Genomic DNA, 23,667 nt, shown 5'->3' on the forward strand with positions numbered 1-23,667 from the left:
TAGTTGGATTTGGACAGATATCTGGGGTCACCATCAACTGGTCTAAATTGGTGGTGATTCCCCTCTCTGCGGCTATGGTGCAGTTCCCCTCTAGTTATCCCCTCTGTTCGACTGAGGGACCAGTGCGCTATCTGGCTATATGGCTGAGCAGACACATAGACACGCTCTGGTTGGCTAATTATGGCAAGGCCATTACGTGGTTGGAAGAGAAGAAAGAGAGGTGGCGCTCTCTGCCGCTCTCGCTAACGGGTCGCATTGCGATAGCGAAAATGGTTGTACTGCCCAAGTATTTGTATCTTTTTATCAACATACCCCTGTTTCTAACTGCTAGTTTTCTGAAACGGCTTCGATCCGCACTTATAACCTTGGCCTGGGCTGGCCGGTGCCCCAGAATATCCTGGGAAAAATTGATACTTCCATTTGAGCGTGGCGGGCTGACGGCCCAGGACTTGACACTATACTACCATTGTGCCCAGGCCCGCTTTGCACATTTTTGGATACACCCTATCCGATACTTACCTCACTTGGCACCTGAAAGTGAGGCTGTGTGGCCAGATAGACTACCAAGGGTGCTGGTTGAGCTGCCCAGGTCCAGGCCGCGAGAGGTTGACACAGTGACGTGCACGGCGAGAGCTTGGATGGCGCTGTTGCGACGCACGGCCGAGGGCAAGACCTTTGCCCCCTCAATACCGGTGCTGGACGTGGGCGATATACGATTGTCGGAGGATGTTCAAATCTGTGAGTTCCTCCGCGAGGTCAGTTTGACCACCCTGGGATCCTGGTTTCCGGATGGGAGATGTATCTCCTTGAGGGCGCACTTGGTGGTGCACTCGATACTGCGCTGCACTGACTAGTCTTCCTTAGGATCCGTGCTACCCTTGCTTTCCTGCAATGCCAGCGGCATGTGGGCGCTGGAGTTTCTGTATCAAATGGAGTCCCCGCTTAGGCTCATTACTAGGTTATATGTCTGCATGCAGCGTGAGGCTGTGCTGGTGAGTATGTGCTGCTGAGGCAGTGCTGGTGAGTATGTGCTGGTGAGTATGTGCTGCTGAGGCAGTGCTGGTGAGTATGTGCTGCTGAGGCAGTGCTGGTGAGTATGTGCTGGTGAGTATGTGCTGGTGCGGCTGTGCTGGTGCGGCTGTGCTGGTGCGGCTGTGCTGCTGAGGCAGTGCTGGTGAGTATGTGCTGGTGAGTATGTGCTGGTGCGGCTGTGCTGGTGAGGCTGTGCTGGTGAGTATGTGCTGGTGCGGTTGTGCTGGTGTGGCTGTGCTGGTGCGGCTGTGCTGGTGCGGCTGGGCTGGTGCGGCTGTGCTGGTGAGTATGTGCTGGTGAGTATGTGCTGGTGAGGCTGTGCTGGTGAGTATGTGCTGCTGAGGCAGTGCTGGTGAGTATGTGCTGCTGAGGCTGTGTTGGTGCGGCTGTGCTGGAGAGTATGTGCTGGTGCGGCTGTGCTGGTGAGTATGTGCTGGAGAGTATGTGCTGGTGCGGCTGTGCTGGTGAGTATGTGCTGGTGAGGCTGTGCTGGTGAGGCTGTGCTGGTGAGGCTGTGCTGGTGAGTATGTGCTGGTGAGGCTGTGCTGGTGAGGCTGTGCTGGTGAGTATGTGCTGCTGAGGCAGTGCTGGTGCGGCTGTGCTGGTGCGGCTGTGCTGGAGAGTATGTGCTGGTGAGGCTGTGCTGGTGAGGCTGTGCTGGTGAGGCTGTGCTGGTGAGTATGTGCTGGTGAGGCTGTGCTGGTGCGGCAGTGCTGGTGCGGCAGTGCTGGTGCGGCAGTGCTGGTGAGTATGTGCTGGTGCGGCTGTGCTGGTGAGTATGTGCTGGTGCGGCTGTGCTGGTGAGTATGTGCTGGTGAGGCTGTGCTGGTGAGGCTGTGCTGGTGAGGCTGTGCTGGTGCGGTTGTGCTGGTGAGGCTGTGCTGGTGAGTATGTGCTGGTGAGGCTGTGCTGGTGAGGCTGTGCTGGTGAGTATGTGCTGGTGCGGCTGTGCTGGAGAGTATGTGCTGGTGCGGCTGTGCTGGAGAGTATGTGCTGGTGCGGCTGTGCTGGTGAGTATGTGCTGGTGCGGCTGTGCTGGTGCGGCTGTGCTGGTGAGTATGTGCTGCTGAGGCTGTGCTGGTGAGGCTGTGCTGGTGAGGCTGTGCTGGTGAGGCAGTGCTGGTGAGGCTGTGCTGGTGAGTATGTGCTGGTGAGTATGTGCTGGTGCGGCTGTGCTGGAGAGTATGTGCTGGTGCGGCTGTGCTGGTGAGTATGTGCTGGTGAGGCTGTGCTGGTGAGGCTGTGCTGGTGCGGTTGTGCTGGTGAGGCTGTGCTGGTGAGTATGTGCTGGTGAGGCTGTGCTGGTGAGTATGTGCTGGTGAGTATGTGCTGGTGCGGCTGTGCTGGAGAGTATGTGCTGGAGAGTATGTGCTGGTGCGGCTGTGCTGGTGAGTATGTGCTGGTGCGGCTGTGCTGGTGAGAATATGCTGGTGCGGCTGTGCTGGAGAGTATGTGCTGGTGAGGCTGTGCTGGTGAGGCTGTGCTGGTGAGGCTGTGCTGGTGAGTATGTGCTGGTGCGGCAGTGCTGGTGCGGCAGTGCTGGTGCGGCAGTGCTGGTGAGTATGTGCTGGTGAGGCTGTGCTGGTGAGGCTGTGCTGGTGAGTATGTGCTGGTGAGGCTGTGCTGGTGAGGCTGTGCTGGTGAGTATGTGCTGGTGCGGCGGTGGTGAGTATGTGCTGGTGAGGCTGTGCTGGTGAGTATGTGCTGGTGCGGCTGTGCTGGTGAGTATGTGCTGGTGAGTATTTGCTGGTGCGGCTGTGCTGGTGAGGCTGTGCTGGTGAGGCTGTGCTGGTATGTGCTGGTGAGTATGTGCTGCTGAGGCTGTGCTGGTGAGTATGTGCTGGTGAGGCTGTGCTGGTGAGTATGTGCTGGTGAGTATGTGCTGGTGAGTATGTGCTGGTGAGTATGTGCTGGTGCGGCAGTGCTGGTGAGTATGTGCTGGTGAGGCTGTGCTGGTGAGGCTGTGCTGGTGAGGCTGTGCTGGTGAGGCTGTGCTGGTGCGGCAGTGCTGGTGAGTATGTGCTGGTGCGGCTGTGCTGGAGAGTATGTGCTGGTGCGGCTGTGCTGGAGAGTATGTGCTGGTGAGGCTGTGCTGGTGAGGCTGTGCTGGTGCGGTTGTGCTGGTGAGGCTGTGCTGGTGCGGTTGTGCTGGTGAGGCTGTGCTGGTGCGGTTGTGCTGGTGAGGCTGTGCTGGTGAGTATGTGCTGGTGAGGCTGTGCTGGCGCGGTTGTGCTGGTGAGTATGTGCTGGTGCGGCTGTGCTGGAGAGTATGTGCTGGTGCGGCTGTGCTGGTGAGTATGTGCTGGTGAGGCTGTGCTGGTGCGGTTGTGCTGGTGAGGCAGTGCTGGTGAGTATGTGCTGGTGCGGCTGTGCTGGTGAGTATGTGCTGGTGAGGCTGTGCTGGTGAGTATGTGCTGGTGAGTATGTGCTGGTGAGGCAGTGCTGGTGAGGTTGTGCTGGTGCGGCTGTGCTGGTGAGTATGTGCTGCTGAGGCTGTGTTGGTGCGGCTGTGCTGGAGAGTATGTGCTGGTGCGGCTGTGCTGGTGAGCTGTGAGTGATTTCCTATTTGCGATTTCTTGGCATATGTACAAAGCATTTCCTAAATGGAAAATGAGCATTTAGGAAATGCAATTACTATTGACTTCAAGTCGATGGTAACCATGTGAAAAAAAAATAAAAAATTAAAAATGCTTTTTTTAAAGTGCAATAAAGCGCTCAAATGTCCCTGGGGCATGTGTGAGCTTTACATGTGCACCACATTTTTTTCGGGGTGGGGCCTTAGGCTCTCCTAATTTGAGATTTCCAATTAGGAACCGCTAAACCATTCGTACCTATCAGGCCCATAGGAACAAATAGTTTGGTATTACCTAAATAGCGAATTCCTAATAGCGACTCCTACATTGTAGGAGTCGGTATTAGGGAATCTCAGTTTTTGCACAGACCATTTTGCATTTCCTAAATAGCGATTTCAAAGGAGTCGCTATTTAGGGAATGCAAAATAAGTATTTCACACATCTCGCCCTAAATTTGTAATTTGTATAAATGTGTGCACTTTTCCGGAAATTTCACTCAATTACACGGAAGCAAGTTGTACAGAGTCTTCTTTCTTCCAGAGACCCAGAGTGCCTCACACAGCAAGGCTGCCAGGACTGAGGAACTGATGGGAAAAGAGAAAGTAAGCCGAAGAACTGGAGGGCTTCTAGGAGCTGCAGGCTCCTTCCAACCTCCCTGTTTACTTCACCTGCTGCAGCTCCCTATCCTCCTGCTACCCCTCCTGCAGCTACCCCTCTCCTGGTGCAGCTGCCCTGTCCTCTCCATACCCCTCCCTCAGTTACCCTATCCTCCTGCTACCCCTCCTGCAGCTGTCCTGTCCTCCTGCTATACCTCCTGCAGCTCCCCTGTCCTCCTGCTACCCCTCCTGCAGCTACCCATCTCCTGGTGCAGCTGCCCTGTCCTCCTCCTACCCCTCCCTCAGCTACCCAATCCTCCTGCTACCCCTCCTGCAGCTACCCCTCTCTCAGCTACCCTATCCTCCCGCTACCTCTCCTGCAGCTGCCCTATCCTCCTAAGAACCCTCCTGCAGCTGTCCTATCCTCCTACTATCCCTCCTGCAGCTACCCTATCCTGCTACCTCTCCTGCAGCTACCCTATCCTCCTGCTACCCCTCCTGCCGCTGCCCTATCCTCCTGCTATCCCTCCTGCAGGTGTCCTGTCCTCCTTCTACCCCTCCTGCAGCTAGCCTATCCTCCTGCAGCTACCCTATCCTCCTGCTACCCCTCCTGCCGCTGCCCTATCCCCCTGCTATCCCTCCTGCAGGTGTCCTGTTCTCCGGCTACCCCTCCTGCCTCTGCCCTATCCTTCTGTTATCCCTCCTGTAGCTGCCCTATCCTCCTGAAACCCTTCCTGCAGCTGCCCTATTCTCCTGCTATCCCTCCTGCAGCTACCCCTCTCCTGGTGCAGCCTCCCTGTCCTCCTCGTACCCCTCCCTCAGCTACCCTATCCTCTTGCTACCCTTCCTGCAGGTGCCCTATCCTCCTATCCCTTCTGCAGCTTCCCTGTCCTGCTACCTCTCCTGCAGCTGCCCTATCCTCCTGCAGCTTCCTTATCCTCCTGCTACCCCTCCTACTGCAGCCACCCAATCCTCCTGCTACCGCTCCTGCAGCTGCCTATCGCCTTGCTACCCCTCTCCTGCTGCAGCTGCCCTATCCTCCTGCAACAGCTATAATCAGTGCTTGTTGTTTCCGGTGCAGGGAACCGCCACTTATTTTTTAGGGCTGGCGCTTATTTTTCTGCTTCAAGCATTTGCTGTGAGCAAAAGACACATTTGGGAAAGACGGAGGAAGAGAAAAACGAAAAAGCGTCACAAAGGGAGAAATTAGTAAGCTGTAGGAGTGAGATGAGGGGCAGGGAGTGGCTGTAAATGGATTGAAGAGGCCGAGATGGCTTCAGGATTACACTGCCTCAGTATTCTCTGCCCACACATTTATTTGCAGTAGCCGCGTGTTTAAGAGAAGGGCTTTGGGCACCGGCACGCTTTTATTTACAAATTAAGCACTGACTATTATACTGCTTCTTTTCGTGCCACCCACTCCTTATACCCCTCTCCCTGATACACCCCATCCTGGTACTCCTGACCCCCACTCCTGCTTTTCCTCCTAAGTAGAGTAGCTGCTACCTCACCACTCCCATCCTCCTTCTACCCATCCTGCTGCTACCCCTGCCACTACACCTCCCTGCCTCTACCATTTTCCTACTCCCTCCTGCTGCTACCCCTCCTACTACGCCTCCCTGCCTGTACCCCTCTTCCTGCTCCCTCCTGCTGCTACCCCTCCTAGTACACCTCCATGCCTCTACCCCTCTTCCTGCTCCCTCCTGCTGCTACCCCTCCTAGTACACCTCCCTGCCTCTACCCCTCTTCCTGTTCCCTCCTGCTGCTACCCCTCCTAGTACACCTCCCTGCTTCAACCCCTCTTCCTGCTCCCGCCCCTCCTAGTACACCTCCCTACCTCTACCCCTCTTCCTGCTGCTACCCCTCCTAGTACACCTCCCTGCCTCTACCCCTCTTCCTGCTCCCTGCTGCTGCTACCCCTCCCAGGACACCTCCCTGCCTCTACCTCTCTTCCTGCTCCCTCCTGCTGCTACCCCTCCTAGTAAACATCCCTGCCTCTACCCCTCTTCCTGCTCCCTCCTGCTTCTACCCCTCCTAGTACACCCCCCTACATCTACCCTTCTTCTAATCCCTCCTGCTGCTACCCCTCCTAGTACACCTCCTTGCCTCTACCCATCTTCCTGCTCCCTCCTGCTGCTACCCCTCCTAGGACACCTCCCTGCTTCTACCCCTCTTCCTGCTCCCTCCTGCTGCTACCCCTCCTAGTGCCCCGCCCTGCCTCTACCCCTCTTCCTGCTCCCTCCTGCTGCTACCCCACCTAGTACACCTCCCTGCCTCTACCCCTCTTCCTATTCCATGTTCCTGCTCCCTCCTGCTGCTACCCCTCCTAGGACACCTCCCTGCCTGTACCCCTCTTCCTGCTCCCTCCTGCTGCTATCCCTCCTAGTACACCTCCATGCCTCTACCATTTTCCTACTCCCTCCTGCTGCTACCCCTCCTACTACGCCTCCCTGCCTCTACCCCTCTTCCTGCTCCCACCTGCTGCTACCCCTCCTAGTACACCTCCCTGCCTCTATCCCTATTCCTGCTCCCTCCTGCTGCTACCCCTCCTAGTATACCTCCCTGCCTCTACCCATCTTCCTGCTCCCTACTGCTGCAACCCCTCCTAGGACACCTCCCTGCTTCGACCGCTCTTCCTGCTCCCCCCTGCTGCTACCCCTCCTAGTACACCTCCCTGCCTCTACCCCTCTTCCTATTCCATGTTCCTGCTCCCTCCTGCTGCTACCCCTCCTAGGACACATCCCTGCCTCTACCTCTCTTCCTGCTCCCTCCTGCTGCTACCCCTCCTAGGACACCTCCCTGCCTGTACCCCTCTTCCTGCTCCCTCCTGCTGCTACCCCTCCTAGTACACCTCCATGCCTCTAACCCTCTTCCTGCTCCCTCCTGCTGTTACCTCTCCTAATACACCTCCCTGCTTCTATCCCTATTCATGCTCCCTCCTGCTGCTACCCCTCCTCGTACACCTCCCTCCATCGACCCCTCCTCCTGCTCCCACCTGCTGCTACCCCTCCTAGTACATCTCCCTGCCTCTACCCCTCTTCCTGCTCCCTGCTGCTGCAACCCCTCCTAGGACACCTCCGTGCTTCGACCACTCTTCCTGCTCCCTCCTGCTGCTAACCCTCCTAGGACACCTCCCTGCCTCTACCTCTCTTCCTACTCCCTCCTGCTGCTACCCCTGCTAGTAAACCTCCCTGCCTCTACCCCTCTTCCTGCTCCCTCCTGCTGCTACTCCTCCTAGTACACCTCCCTGCCTCTACCCCTCTTCCTGCTCACTCCTGCTGCTACCCCTCCTAGTACACCTCCCTGCCTCTACCCCTCTTCCTACTACCTCCTGCTGCTACCCCTCCTAGTACACCTCCATGCCTCTAACCCTCTTCCTGCTCCCTCCTGCTGCTACCACTCCTAGTACACCTCCCTGCCTCTATCCCTATTCCTACTCCCTCCTGCTGCTACCCCTCCTACTACACCTCCCAGCATCTACCCCTCTTCCTGCTCACTCCTGCTGCTACCCCCAGTACACCTCCCTGCCTCTACCCCTCTTCCTACTACCTCCTGCTGCTACCCCTCCTAGTACACCTCCCTGCCTCTACCCCTCTTCCTGCTCCCTCCTGCTGCTACCCGTCCAAGTACACCTCCCTGCCTCTACCCCTCTTCCTGCTCCCTCCTGCTGCTACCTCTCCTAGTACACCTCCCTGCTTCAAACCCCTCTTCCTGCTCCCACCTGCTGCTACCCCTCCTAGTACACCTCCCTACCTCTACCCCTCTTCCTGCTCCCTCCTGCTGCTACCCCTCCTAGTACACCTCCCTGCCTCTACCCCTCTTCCTGCTCCCTGCTGCTGCTACCCCTCCTAGGACACCTCCCTGCTTCGACCCCTCTTCCTGCTTCCTCCTGCTGCTACCCCTCCTAAGACACCTCCCTGCCTCTACCTCTCTTCCTACTCCATCCTGCTGCTACCTCTCCTAGTACACCTCCCTGCCGCTACCTCTCTTCCTACTCCCTCTTGCTGCTACCCCTCCTAGTAAACCTCCCTGCCTCTACCCCTCCTCCTGCTGCTACCCCTTCTAGTACACCTCCCTACATCTACCCCTCTTCCTACTCCCTCCTGCTGCTACCCCTCCTAGTACACCTCCTTGCCTCTACCCATCTTCCTGCTCCCTCCTGCTGCTACCCCTCCTAGGACACCTCCCTGCCTGTACCCCTCTTCCTGCTCCCTCCTGCTGCTACCCCACCTAGTACACCTCCCTGCCTCTACCCCTCTTCCTATTCCATGTTCCTGCTCCCTCCTGCTGCTACCCCTCCTAGGACACCTCCCTGCCTGTACCCCTCTTCCTGCTCCCTCCTGCTGCTATCCCTCCTAGTACACCTCCATGCCTCTAACCCTCTTCCTGCTCCCTCCTGCTGCTACCACTCCTAATACACCTCCCTGCCTCTATCCCTATTCATGCTCCCTCCTGCTGCTACCCCTCCTCGTACACCTCCCTCCATCGACCCCTCCTCCTGCTCCCACCTGCTGCTACCCCTCCTAGTACATCTCCCTGCCTCTACCCCTCTTCCTGCTCCCTGCTGCTGCAACCCCTCCTAGGACACCTCCCTGCTTCGACCACTGTTCCTGCTCCCTCCTGCTGCTACCCCTCCTAGGACACCTCCCTGCCTCTACCTCTCTTCCTACTCCCTCCTGCTGCTACCCCTGCTAGTAAACCTCCCTGCCTCTACCCCTCTTCCTGCTCCCTCCTGCTGCTACTCCTCCTAGTACACCTCCCTGCCTCTACCCCTCTTCCTGCTCACTCCTGCTGCTACCCCCCCTAGTACACCTCCCTGCCTCTACCCCTCTTCCTGCTCCCTCCTGCTGCTACCCCTCCTAGTACACCTCCCTGCCTCTACCCCTCTTCCTATTCCATGTTCCTGCTCCCTCCTGCTGCTACCCCTCCTAGGACACATCCCTGCCTCTACCTCTCTTCCTGCTCCCTCCTGCTGCTACCCCTCCTAGGACACCTCCCTGCCTGTACCCCTCTTCCTGCTCCCTCCTGCTGCTACCCCTCCTAGTACACCTCCATGCCTCTAACCCTCTTCCTGCTCCCTCCTGCTGTTACCACTCCTAATACACCTCCCTGCTTCTATCCCTATTCATGCTCCCTCCTGCTGCTACCCCTCCTCGTACACCTCCCTCCATCGACCCCTCCTCCTGCTCCCACCTGCTGCTACCCCTCCTAGTACATCTCCCTGCCTCTACCCCTCTTCCTGCTCCCTGCTGCTGCAACCCCTCCTAGGACACCTCCCTGCTTCGACCACTCTTCCTGCTCCCTCCTGCTGCTACCCCTCCTAGGACACCTCCCTGCCTCTACCTCTCTTCCTACTCCCTCCTGCTGCTACCCCTCCTAGTACACCTCCCTGCCTCTACCCCTCTTCCTGCTCCCTGCTGCTGCTACCCCTCCTAGGACACCTCCCTGCCTCTACCCCTCTTCCTACTACCTCCTGCTGCTACCCCTCCTAGTACACCTCCATGCCTCTAACCCTCTTCCTGCTCCCTCCTGCTGCTACCACTCCTAGTACACCTCCCTGCCTTATCCCTATTCCTACTCCCTCCTGCTGCTACCCCTCCTACTACACCTCCCAGCATCTACCCCTCTTCCTGCTCACTCCTGCTGCTACCCCCAGTACACCTCCCTGCCTCTACCCCTCTTCCTACTACCTCCTGCTGCTACCCCTCCTAGTACACCTCCCTGCCTCTACCCCTCTTCCTGCTCCCTCCTGCTGCTACCCCTCCTGGTACACCTCCCTGCCACTACCCCTCTTCCTGCTCCCTGCTGCTGCTACCCGTCCAAGTACACCTCCGTGCCTCTACCCCTCTTCCTGCTCCCTGCTGCTGCTACCCCTCCTAGGACACCTCCCTGCTTCGACCCCTCTTCCTGCTTCCTCCTGCTGCTACCCCTCCTAGGACACCTCCCTGCCTCTACCTCTCTTCCTACTCCATCCTGCTGCTACCTCTCCTAGTACACCTCCCTGCCGCTACCTCTCTTCCTACTCCCTCTTGCTGCTACCCCTCCTAGTAAACCTCCCTGCCTCTACCCCTCCTCCTGCTGCTACCCCTTCTAGTACACCTCCCTACATCTACCCCTCTTCCTACTCCCTCCTGCTGCTACCCCTCCTAGTACACCTCCTTGCCTCTACCCATCTTCCTGCTCCCTCCTGCTGCTACCCCTCCTAGGACACCTACCTGCCTGTACCCCTCTTCCTGCTCCCTCCTGCTGCTACCCCACCTAGTACACCTCCCTGCCTCTACCCCTCTTCCTATTCCATGTTCCTGCTCCCTCCTGCTGCTACCCCTCCTAGGACACCTCCCTGCCTGTACCCCTCTTCCTGCTCCCTCCTGCTGCTATCCCTCCTAGTACACCTCCATGCCTCTAACCCTCTTCCTGCTCCCTCCTGCTGCTACCACTCCTAATACACCTCCCTGCCTCTATCCCTATTCATGCTCCCTCCTGCTGCTACCCCTCCTCGTACACCTCCCTCCATCGACCCCTCCTCCTGCTCCCACCTGCTGCTACCCCTCCTAGTACATCTCCCTGCCTCTACCCCTCTTCCTGCTCCCTGCTGCTGCAACCCCTCCTAGGACACCTCCCTGCTTCGACCACTCTTCCTGCTCCCTCCTGCTGCTACCCCTCCTAGGACACCTCCCTGCCTCTACCTCTCTTCCTACTCCCTCCTGCTGCTACCCCTGCTAGTAAACCTCCCTGCCTCTACCCCTCTTCCTGCTCCCTCCTGCTGCTACTCCTGCTAGTACACCTCCCTGCCTCTACCCCTCTTCCTGCTCACTCCTGCTGCTACCCCCCTAGTACACCTCCCTGCCTCTACCCCTCTTCCTACTACCTCCTGCTGCTACCCCTCCTAGTACACCTCCCTGCCTCTACCCCTCTTCCTGCTCCCTCCTGCTGCTACCCCTCCTGGTACACCTCCCTGCCACTACCCCTCTTCCTGCTCCCTGCTGCTGCTACCCGTCCAAGTACACCTCCCTGCCTCTACCCCTCTTCCTGCTCCCTCCTGCTGCTACCCCTCCTAGTACACCTCCCTGCTTCAACCCCTCTTCCTGCTCCCACCAGCTGCTACCCCTCCTAGTACACCTCCCTACCTCTACCCCTCTTCCTGCTCCCTCCTGCTGCTACCCCTCCTAGTACACCTCCCTGCCTCTACCCCTATTCCTGCTCCCTGCTGCTGCTACCCCTCCTAGGACACCTCCCTGCTTCGACCCCTCTTCCTGCTCCCTGCTGCTGCTACCCCTCCTAGGACACCTCCCTGCCTCTACCTCTCTTCCTACTCCATCCTGCTGCTACCCCTCCTAGTACACCTCCCTGCCGCTACCTCTCTTCCTACTCCCTCCTGCTGCTACCCCTCCTAGTAAACCTCCCTGCCTCTACCCCTCCTCCTGCTCCCTCCTGCTGCTACCCCTTCTAGTACACCTCCCTACATCTACCCCTCTTCCTACTCCCTCCTGCTGCTACCCCTCCTAGTACACCTCCTTGCCTGTACCCATCTTCCTGCTCCCTCCTGCTGCTACCCCTCCTAGGACACCTCCCTGCTTCTACCCCTCTTCCTGCTCCCTCCTGCTGCTACCCCTCCTACTACACCTCCCTGCCTCTACCTCCCTTCCTACTCCCTCTTGCTGCTACCCCTGCTAGTACACCTCCCTGCCTCTACCTCTCTTTCTACTCCCTCCTGCTGCTACCCCTCTTAGTACACCTCCCTGCTTCTACCCCTCTTCCTGCTCCATGTTCCTGCTCCCTCCTGCTGCTACCCCTCCTAGTACACCTCCCTGCTTCTACCCCTCTTCCTGCTCCCTCCTGCTGCTTGTATCTGATAATGCCCCTACCTCGGCTCCTGCCTCCCCTCTCGTTACTACCCCCCCCTGCTGCTTGTATCTGATACTGCCCCTACCTCAGCTCCTGCCTCCCCTCTCGTTACTACTCCCTCCTGCTGCTTGTATATTATACTGCCCCTACCTCGGCTCCTGCCTCCCCTCTCGTTACTACCCCCCCTGCTGCTTGTATCTGATACTGCCCGACCTCAGCTCCTGCCTCCCCTCTCGTTACTACCCCCTCCTGCTGCTTGTATCTGATACTGCCCCTACCTCAGCTCCTGCACAGTCACGAGGCTCCCTCACAATGCAGTCACAAGGCACCCTCACAATGCACAGCCACGAGGCACCCACACAATGCAGTCACCCTCACAATGCAGTCACAAGGCACCCTCACAATGCATAGCCACGAGACACCCTCTTGATGCACAGGAAAACAAACGCCTGCACAATCTTCCCCACCTTTGAGCGACTGACGAATGCCTTCAGACCGTCTCCACCAGAGCTACCTTCTCAACTCAACCCGAATTTATAGACCTGAAAACCGCTTCTTTCTAGGAGATTTCAATACCGAGGAGGAAGGATGAGAGAAAGTCTTTAGCTCCTTGGATAATGTCATCGGATCTCACCTGAGCATCCAACGCTCAGAGCTTTGGATTCACAACAAATATTGGGGTTAGCAATCAATGATGCAATAGGTGCAGTGGCACTGGAGAACCACGTGTGTGAAGGGCCCACTTCACCCCATTCAGGGAACCAGAGGGCTTCGGCCACTTTCCTTGTCCGTGTTCGGGTCGATGGAGACCCTGCACCTCACTCAACAAATGAAGTACTTGGATCTCTTCACTGCAGGACTCTCTGCCGCGGAAAGATTCTCTCGACGGCAATCTGTCTGACCCACAAGCCCCTCCCCACATTGACTCCGGTCACTGGTGAGAGCGGGTCACCAAACCCACCCCCACAAAGATCTGTAAAAGTTTACAAAGATGACACCAATGCTCTTCAGGATCTTCTGCACAAAACTCATCCAACTGTCACATTTATCAAACGCAAATCCCTCAAAACACGTAGTGACCTCACATCTAAAGCCATCAACTTACCCTCTCCAGATCCACCCAGACCTGGTCTGTTAAGGCCTCTCACCGGAGGAGCTAGGAAGCTCTGAGCTACCAATAATACCAAAGAAACCGAGAAGAGGCTTCAGACCCATCACCCGCCTCCACGGCTGAGAACATCCCAAGAACAAATCGACTCCTCTAAACCCCACCAGGCATCGGTCCCACCACGTCTACTCCAACTCTAAACCTCCTTCCCACCATGCATCACTTCCATCCCCCCGGATTATCACAGCGCCTTCGGCAAGGCAGAGCAGTGAAGGTCAATCAGTGTCCTGGAGCACCAAATGGGCTTTCACTGTTTGGTTATGACTTGGTTCTGGTGTTTCCTGACAGATGCCAGTGGTTAAAGACTGGAGAGCGTACAGAATGGGACTGCAGTGTCCTTCAGGGCCCTAATGTGGTCCCTACTCTGTGTAAACCGCACGTAGGACTCCTAGATTCAGTAATAACCTGTGGAGGAGATGCCTTTCACTAGTATAATGACACACAACTATATCTCAAACATCTCCCCTTAGAGTTTCCATTCTGAGGGCACCTGGTTTTCCAAACCTTTGAATCTTCAAATTGCATGTCAGCAAACCAGGTGGTCAACTCACAGAAGGATCCTTCCCATTCGACCGAAAAATGAAAACAATTCAAGCCACCACTGATTCACAAACTCAAACATCAATGATTCTTACTCTCCAACACCTCACCCTTTGGTTAACGCCTGGTTCCTGCTCTCGCATTCGCTATCCACGGTAATCTTATGGCCAGTTCTGCAAACTTCCACTTTCACTCTCTGGAAATAAAACATCCGCTCACTGCTTCACCTGAGGACAGCGATTCATGAAATCGTCACTGTCTGACAGGACATTGACAGGACCACACTAAGGGGCACTTTACAGTCTTCACACGCACTCTCTTAGCTCCTCTGCACACTGTGGCAAGACTCACCTCATCTAACATGCAATCCAACCACATCACATGTGGTGACAGAGCTCCACTGGCTTCCAAATGAAGCGGAGGCCTGGCTGTGTCTGCTGGGTCAATGGATGAATGCATCCACTCCGGGAATCTGGCTGAGCTCATGGTCACTGCTTCAAATACTGATGGGTCCACTCAGCCCTGCATCCTTCCAAGGTCAATAAAACGAGCACTAATGAGTTAGTTAACAATAAACATCTGTTACTCAGCACCAAGATGCCCCAAGAGGTGAAAGTCCATTTTACAAACACACAGCTTATGGTAATTCACAATCAAATATAAAATGTAAATCTTGGCATACAGAGTAATCCACAAAGATAAACCTCCTGACAGCTCCCTTTAGGATTACCTCTTTTGTGTCCTGATACATGCTACTGTATTTTGGTTACGTACAAAGCATTTTACCACACCTTTGGGTGCATGGGCTGTAAAATAAAATGTCAGAAGACAGTCCAGTGCACTGCTGGGACAACACAAGAGTGGAAGTGCACCCAAAGAGAGGGCAGACCTACCCCAGCCGAATGCACCATACATTTAGGAGCTCCGGTGGTCCCGGACGAGTACATGATGAACAGTGGGTGTCGGAACGGCAGTTGCTCGAACTCCAGCTGTGGCGCCTGCTCGCCTTCTTTACCAGTCGCAAGGAAATCGTCTAAAAATACACTGGGAAGAAGGGAGAAGTGCTGTTAAAAACCCCAGCTCAGGACGTGTCACAAAACAACGTCAACATATCCAACCCTTCATCACCCGCCGTGTGCAGGAGAGGAGAATGTACAAAGGGGATACACACCAGTCCTGCAAAAAGGGAGCAGATAAGCTATGGGCCATATAAACAATATGTGCGGAAAGAGAGATGGTATAGAATGGGCAATAAATATGTTACTTACCTGGAACAATAGTTCTCCAGCATTGGTATCTTTCACACATGTTTCAATTATTCTGCGCCGTCGAGCTGGATGTCCAGTGGTAACTTCCAACAACAGTAACGCTAGCAGTACTTTAGTACTGCAAAAGCAGTATTAACGAATCACCTCACTAGGAAAGACTTAAGCCCCAGCTAATGAGATGCGAGTTCTCAAATCCACTCTACCTAGAGGCTTCTATAATTCAGATCTCAAGCGCACTGAAGTGAAACAATGATTCCGACTGGCGAGAAGGGAGGACCGTGGGAATCTATGAGACATACCAACCCTGCAGAACTGTAGTTACAGGCAAGGAACATACTTCTTGCCCCGTATTGGATCTTCGATAGATTCACAAGCTTGAATCAGATGTCTAGAATTATCCAGCACATGTATCATAAGATTTTGTACCTTGACCTCATAAACAGATTAACAACAAGTAAGAAGAGGCTGACAATGAAGAAAGCAATGACATATAATAACAGCTGCAGCAATCCACCTTGCTGATCACTGTTTCCAGAGAGCACACCCTCTTTATGCACAGTCGAAGGCCACAAAGAGCTGGTCTGATCGTCTAAAGGTTCAGTAGGTCAAGGTAGAACTTAAAACATTTTCAGACATGCAACAAAGGCAGTTCTCTTTTGGTTTCTGAAATAGCATATTGAGCCCAACTGGTCAATGAGTTGACAGTCAGTAGAAACCTTTCGCATAATTTTAGAATGGTACAAAATGTACACTGCCTTTAAAGAAGCGCAAGAGAGCCGACTCTGATGGCGAATGTGTGAATTTTACGGATTCCTCTAGAGAACTTAAGTTCAAATAGCAGGGGTGTCTTCCTTGAAACAAACTTGATGTCTGCTTTATGTAAAGGCTTGAATGGATCTTTCTTAAACCAACAAGGACAGTATTTAGCTCCCACGGAGAAGTCTGAGCTCTGACGCGTGGAGAAACTCCTTTAATATTCTTGCTGAAAGAAGAGGCCAGGATTGAAATTATCATCTGAAACTTGAAATGCCCACCAGGTGGACTGGAATGGAGGCGTATTTGAGACGTGACCATGTAAGATGCAAAAAGTAAAGTAAACTTGTTGCGGCTGCACATGGATTAGATGCAGACCACTATCTTGACCCCACAGGCAAAAATATTTCCTTTTGACCTGATGATTTATAATGGTGAAGTGGCTTGTATCGGCCAAGATGTCTCAGTCTGGTGGACTGGCTGAATGTGCCAACTGCAGGCGTTCAGGAACCATATGGATAAGATGACGGATGCTGGATTGTGGTGTGGGATGTGTCTATTCTCTCTCAATATCTCTCTCTTTCTCTCTGTCTCTCTCTCTCTCTTGAAAGACACAAGAGACAGAGAGAAAAAGAGAGAGACAAGAGAGAGGATCATCACACACCTTGAAAGGAGTGGGAGAAGCTTCTGAAGGATGAAGGAGATCAGTGTACTACCCCTTGCGAGTATGGGCTGCGGCTGTAAGGATTATCCAGAAAGGTTCTCCCTTGGCATTCCTGAGAATCCTTGGTACGAGGGAAAGCTGCACAAAAGTGGTTTTCTGCCATGATACTGAAAACGCATCTCTCCATGACTCACAATGCCACTACCTCCTGGGAAAGTATTGGCATTTTCTGTTTGATGGTTTTCCAAATGCATCTAGCGCGGATGACCCTAGTCGAGAATAATTAGGGTCGTCAGATGTTGATTCAACTCTTAGTCTTAGGAGAGTCATTCGGTCCTGCTGAGCTCGTTTACCCACATATTGACTACTAGTAAGTGTTCTGTTCTCAGCAAGAACCCATGATTCATCACCCAGTCTCCAAGGAACTGTGCTTCTTACCAAAGTGAATGAGAATTTGTGCTGCCTTGTTTGTTGATACAGAGCATTTGTTGTACTGTTGTCCATCTCTGGAGCTGAGAAAGTTTGAGTACTTGAAACAGTGAGCTACCGGAGGCTGGGGCTGCAAACTCTGTGTGAGATTTGTGTACTCCAACTAAGTTTTGATTTTGCTCAAAACCTGAATTTGACCAACAAACAATCCAGTCACCTCCAGCCATAGCCATGCAGTTCCTCCTTGAGGTGGTGCGTGTTGCAGTCTACAGAAAGGAACTAACAGAATCTAAGATGACATCATGCAGAGCAGGGATTTAAATGTTTAATTTACCCATTGGATCTTTTGAGTGAGCATCTGAAGACACAAAGGCCCTCATTCTGACCTTGGCGGTCGGCGGAGAGGCGGCGGTCGGACCGCGAACAGACCGGCGGTCAAAAAAAATGGCATTCTGACCGCAGCGGTCACCGCCGCGATCGACCGCCACTTCCCCACTCCGACAGCCACGGCGGTCATGACCGACGGGCTGGAGTCTGCGCACTCCGGTCCGGCGGTCGACCCAAGACCGCCAACGGTATCATGACCCTGCTTACCGCCGCGGTTTCTGGCGGTCGGGAACCGCCATGCGAACCATGGCGGTAGGCACTATCGGGCCAGGGAATTCCTTCCCTGGCACTGATAGGGGTCTCCCCCACCCCCCACTGCCCCCCCGAGTCCTCCCCCCACACCCTCCACCCCCCTGCCACCCCCCAGAGGTGGTACGAACCCCCTCCCCACCCCCACCCCGACATGCACATACACGCACCCCGACATGCACACACCCCCAACATGCACATATACACACCCCCTACACACACACATACACAACGGGGACACATACCCGCACACATACATGCCGACATGCGCACCCGCCGAACTACACACATTGCCCATAGGCACAGCAGCACTCCCCGCCCGCATGCACGCACTCACACACCCCCTCTACACACTCACACGCACACCCCCATGCACGCACACATCACACAACACCCCCCCACCCCCTCCCCTCACGGACGATCAACTTACCTTGTGCGTTGGTCCTCCGGGAGGCGACAGGAGCCATGGGGAGGTGACCGCCAACAGAAGACCGCCAACAGAAGACCGCCACACAGAAATGTGGGTCGTAATTCTGTGGGCGGTGTTCTGCTGGCGTGGCGGTGGAGGTTGACCAGTCTCCACCTTCCCGCCGACCGCCAGTGTGGCTGCTGGCGGTTTTCCGGCGGAACGCTCCCAGCGGTCGGAATGCGCACAGCGGCATACCGCCGCGGTCGGCGGTCTTCACCGCGGCGGTAACTCGGCGGTCTTGCGAAAAGACCGCCAAGGTCAGAATGACCCCCAAAATGTTCTCTTTAGCTGGAAAGTCTTTGCCTGCTCTTTTGTTCAACATAGGACCTAGGAACAGGACCCCCAACTTGCTGAACAGTTTTGTGCACTCATTTGTGGATGTGTCTGTAGCGCAGTCTTTGTAGGAGGCTGGCCTGGTTTGTAGTGGGTACATAAGGTACTTACACCTTATACCAGGTCCAGGTATCCCTTATTAGTGAAATGTAGGCAGTGTCTGGAAGCCAGGCTCTCCCTAGAGGTAGCTGTAGCGGAGCAGCCAAGGCTGAACTAGGAGACATGCAAAGCTCTTGCAATACTACTATAGTCGTGAGGAACTGCAGTTTATGATGCACTTGGCGTCGCTGACTGAGTTTGTCCCCTCTGGAGTTTAAAGATCCCCCAAGGTGCTACACTATGAGGGAAATGCCCTGGTGATTCAGCCAGTACCAGAGGAGCGGGGCTACCTGACCCAGGACTCCACTCAGCCATTCTTGCTGCAATACCACATGGTGGTGCGTCGATGAAAACATGCACTAGCCTTTCCTTGATGGTTAGCAGGAAGGTACTCAACGCCTAGGAGATGACCCGCAACTCCAACACGCTGATGTGGGGATGGGTACGCACTGGAGACGCAAGCCCTCTGATATCCACCTCTCCCATATGATATCCCAACCCAGCAGTGATACACCTGTCACCTCTGTCAACTCTGGGTGGTGTAGGGAGAGGGGTCTGGCCACTGTCCAATTGCGTCCAAGCCGCCAGTACTGCAGATGTTTTGCAGTCTCCTCAAAAACATGAATGGACCCTGACAAGTTCTTTTGGCCTTGGACCCACTGAGACTTCAGAGCCCATGTATACCACCTGGCATGGTCAACAAGCAGGATACAGGAAGCCATGAGGCTAAGAAGCCTCAGACCCATCCTCACTGAGACTTCGGGCCAAGGCTAAAGCATCTGTATATTGGCCTGAATGCCCTGGACTCGTTTATCTGGAGGGAAGGCCAGATAGTGCAGTGTATCCAGGAAGGCTCTGATGAAAGGGAGACTCTGCAAAGGAATCAGGTATGATTCTGGCACATTCATAGTGATCCCCAATGACGTCAGGAGGTTCACCGTCATCTGGACGAGCTCCATGACTGAGTGTCACAAGGCCTTCATCAACAACCAGTAATCAGGGTAGGGAAAGACTGACATTCCCAACCTCTGAACATATGCTGCGACCACCATCACTTTCATGAACACCCGAGAGGCACTGGTAACGCCGAAGGGGAGCTCGGTAAAATGAAAATGCTCCTGCCTCACCTTGAACCACATATAGCTCCTGTGGGCCTGCAGAAGGGGAACTCGGAAATAGGCGTCCTGCATGACGAGCGCCGCCTTCCAGTCTCCAGAATCCAGGCCAGCTAGAACCTGGGACATGTGAGCATCTTGAATCTGTCCTCTTCCAGAAAGAAACTGAAAAGTCAGAGATCTAAAAAAGGATGAAGGCCTGTGCCATTTTTCTTGAACTATCCGTAGAAACATCATGCTCCTATGAACAATGCCAGGATTCTGTCTGTGGCACCATTTTGCCAAAAAAGCCTATACTTTCTGCACAATTGGCCCTCCGACAGCTGTAAGGACACACTAAAGTGGTTCAGAGGCTCCTGCATACCTGGCGGGGGGACGGAGAGGTTCCCCATGGGCCTGAACATTGTCTACTGGATGCCTGACCAAAAATCGAGAGGACTGAGGTGGATCTTGCGCGGACGGTTGGGCCATGATATTGTCTGGCTACATGTAGGAAGCTGGCTTTCTTCTAGCATGGTTACCCCCATTTTTGGCCTGTTTGTCAGTGACTGTCAGTGTGTTTTTTTACTGTCTCACTGGGATCCTGCTGGTCAGAACCCCAGTGCTCATAGTTTGTGGCCTACATGTCAGTATGTTTTACTGTTTTGTCAGTATGCTCGACTGTGTCACTGGACTCCTGCTAACCAGAATGCCAGTGCTTATGCTCTTTCTGCTTTCAAATTTGTACTTACATACTGGTAACCCAGTATTCCACTCCAAATTGGTATACTGGACCCCCCTTATAAGTCCCTAGTATATGGTACCTAGGTACCCAGGTATAGGAGGCTGGCCTGGCTTAGAGTGGGTATCTGATGGTACTTACACCTTGTGCCAGGTCCAGTTATCCCTTATTAGTAGAGTGTAGTATTTTTCTAGCAGCTTAGGCTGATACAGGTAGCTATAGCAGAGCAGCTTAGGCTGAACTAGGAGACATGCAAACCTCCTACTATACCACTTATATCATATGGGTACTATATCATAAGAAAGACAATACTCAGGGTTACTAAAAATAAAGGGACTTTATTTTAGTGACAATGTGCCAAAAATATCTCAGAGGATATACTCCCTTAGGAGGTAAGTAAAATACACAAAATATACACACAAACCAAAATCAGGTAAGTAAAACAGTCAGAAAGTAGTGCAAACACTGTAGGATACAATAGGATGCAATAGGCCTAGGGGCAACAGAAACCATATACTAAGAAAGTGGAATGCGAACCACAAATGGACCCCTAGGCTAGTGTAGTGTGTAGAGGGTCGCTGGGAGTGTAAGAAAACACTAAGGGTGTCCAAGATACCCCACCCCAAGAACCTGGAAAGTAGGAGTAAAATACTGCGATTTCCCCAGAAACACACTAAAGTCGTGACAGATGATTTTGAAATGACCACAACAGACTGCAAAGCACTGAAGACGGATTACTGGACCTGAGGACCTGCAAAGGGAAGGGACCAAGTCCAAGAGTCACGAAAGTGTCTAGGGAGGGGCAGGAGCCTACTAAACCCCGGATGAAGATGCAAAATGGCTGCCTCCGGATGGAAGAAGCTGAAGATTCTGCAACAACAAAAGGTGCCAGGAACTTCTCCTTCGTGCAGAAGATGTCCCACGGAGTACTGGAGGATGCAGCGTTGTTTCCTTGGCAAAATACCACAAACAAGCCTTGCTAGATGTAAGAGTTGCGGTCGAAGAAAAAGGGTGCTGCCCGGACCCAGGAAGGACCAGGATGTCGCCACTTGGGAGAGGAGATAGAGGAGGCCCTCAGCAATGTAGAGAGCCCATGCACAAGAAGGTAGCACCCAGAGAAGCACTTGAACACGGTTTCAAGAAGACTGAACACTGTGGTCGTCTCAACACTGCAAAGGAGGGTCCCACGAAGCCGGAGATCAACTCAAGGAGCAGAGCATCGCAGGACAGAGTGCTGGGGACCTAGGCTTGGCTGTGCATGAAGGATTTCGTGAAATGTGCACAGAAGCCCTTGTAGCTACAGTTCACACTGTGCAAAGGATTACTGTCTGGAGAGGGGAGGCAAGGACTTACCTCCTCCAAATTTGGACAGTTGGACCGCTGGACAGTCTGGGTCACTTGGGTCCACCACCTGTGTTTCAGGGGCCACACTCGTCAGGATGAAAGGGGCCCCAGAGTACCGCTGATGCTGAAGTTTGGTGCCTCCTGAAGCAGGGGGAAGATTCCGTCGACCCACAGGAGATTTCTTCGTGGCTTCCAGTGCAGGATGAAGGCAGGTAGCCCCCAAAGCATGCACCACCAGGAAACAGCTGGGAAAGCCGGCAGGATTAGGCGCTACAATGTCGCTGGTAGTCTTCTTGCTACTTTGTTGCATTTTTGCAGGCATCCTGGAGCAGTCAGCGGTCGATCCTTGGCAGAAGTCGAAGAGAGAAGTGCAGAGGAGTGTTGCTGGATTCTTGCAAGTCGTTATCTGACGAGAAGCCCACAGGAGAGTCCCTAAATAGCCCTCAGAGGAGGATTGGCCACCTAGTCAGGTAAGCACCTATCAGGAGGGGTCTCTGACCTCACCTGCTGGCACTGGCCACTCAGAGGCCTCCAGAGTGCCCTCACACCTCTGGATCCAAGATGGCAGAGGTCTGAGACACACTGGAGGAGCTCTGGGCACCACCCTTGGGGTGGTGATGGACAGGGGAGTAGTCACTCCCCTTTCCTTTGTACAGTGTCGCGCCAGAGCAGGAACTGTGGGTCCCTGAACTGGTGTAGACTGGATTATGCAAGGAGGGCACCGTTTGTGCCCTTCAAAGCACTTCCAGAGGCTCTGGGAGGACACCCTTCCATACTCGTAATACCTATTTCCAAAGGGAGAAGGTGTAACTACCCTCTCCCAAAGGAAATGCTTTGTTTCCTCAGATTCGGTTTGCAAGACTCCTCCAGGAATCCCCGGCATCCTCTGCTTCAGCTTGTGACCGTCGGATCAACCGCAGACTGAACCGCTGTAACTGCAACAAAGTATCCAGGACGACTCCTGTGACCTGCAACTTCAGCTCCAGCCAGGAACTGCAACAGTTTCCAAGGTGTGCATGTTCTGAGGACGGCCTGCCTTCAGCCTGCACCAGAAGAACCGCAGGAATCTCCTGTGGGGTGACGGAGTCACTTCCCTGCTTCAGCAGACACCTCTCTGCAGCGACGACCGGTACTCTGGGCCCCCTCTCTTGTCGACGAGCGTGGTCCCTGGAACACAGGTGGTGGACCGAAGTGACCCTGACTGCCCAAAGGTCCAGCTGTCCAAATCTGGTGGAGGTAAGAGCTTGCCTCCCCGAGCCAGACAGTACCCCTGTGCACCACGTGTTTTGCAGTTCCTAGGGCTTCTGTGCGCTTCTCCAAGAAACCCTTTGTGCACAACCTAGGTCAGGTCCCCAGCACTCTATCCTGCCACGCTCAGCTCCCCGAGTTGATCTCCAGCGGCGTGGGACCCTCCGGTGTAGTGCTGCAACTCCTTTGTCCCTGTGTTCTGGGACTCCTGTGGGTGCTGCCTGGCCTTCTGAGGGCTCTCTGAAGTGCTGAGAGCCCCCTCTGTCTCCTCAGTCCGAGTTGAGACCCCCAGGTCCCTCCTAAGTCCGGGTAGCGTCTTTTCCGGCCAAATGCATCTTTTGCGTGAGCCAAGGCTTGTTAGCGCAATCCACCGACGAAAACCAGCCTGCATTCAACTACTCAACGTGGGACATCTCTTGCACCAAGCAGGAACCTGCAGCTGCATTCTTTGGTACATTGCTGACTTTTTCTTCTAACCAGAGGATCCACTTTTGCACCTTCATCCAGGTTAGCAGGAGCTCGTGTTGCTCCTGGACTCTTCAGCAGTTCTTCGACTTGGTGTCCTCTCTCTGTAGGTCTTCAGGTCCAGGAATCCATCATTGGTGTCTTGCAGTCTTGCTTGGTTTTTGCATTATTCTTTATCATGACTTCTAGTGTGTTCTGAGAAAACTTGCTGTACTTTACTCCTGTTTTCCTGGGCTCTGGGGTGGGGTACTTTACTTACCTTTGGTGTTTTCTTACACTCCCAGTGCCCCTCTAAACACTACTCTTGCCTAGGAGGGAAACTGACATTCGCATGCCACTATTTTAGTATATGGTTTGTGCTCAACCTAG

The 23,667-nt window shown here is 54.3% G+C and overlaps 1 protein-coding gene across 1 annotated transcript in view; it reads right to left on the reverse strand.

The window, feature by feature from the left end:
- Positions 1 to 23,667, reverse strand: part of AACS (acetoacetyl-CoA synthetase) — a 285,977-nt gene that overhangs the window by 112,101 nt on the left and 150,209 nt on the right. The window contains exon 8 of the mRNA XM_069215374.1: positions 14,648 to 14,798. Within this exon, the coding sequence (XP_069071475.1) occupies positions 14,648 to 14,798 (151 nt within the window). The remainder of the gene's footprint in view (positions 1 to 14,647; positions 14,799 to 23,667) is intronic.

This window comes from Pleurodeles waltl, chromosome 11 (genome assembly GCF_031143425.1).
Source record: "Pleurodeles waltl isolate 20211129_DDA chromosome 11, aPleWal1.hap1.20221129, whole genome shotgun sequence".
Taxonomy (NCBI): Eukaryota; Metazoa; Chordata; class Amphibia; order Caudata; family Salamandridae; genus Pleurodeles; species Pleurodeles waltl.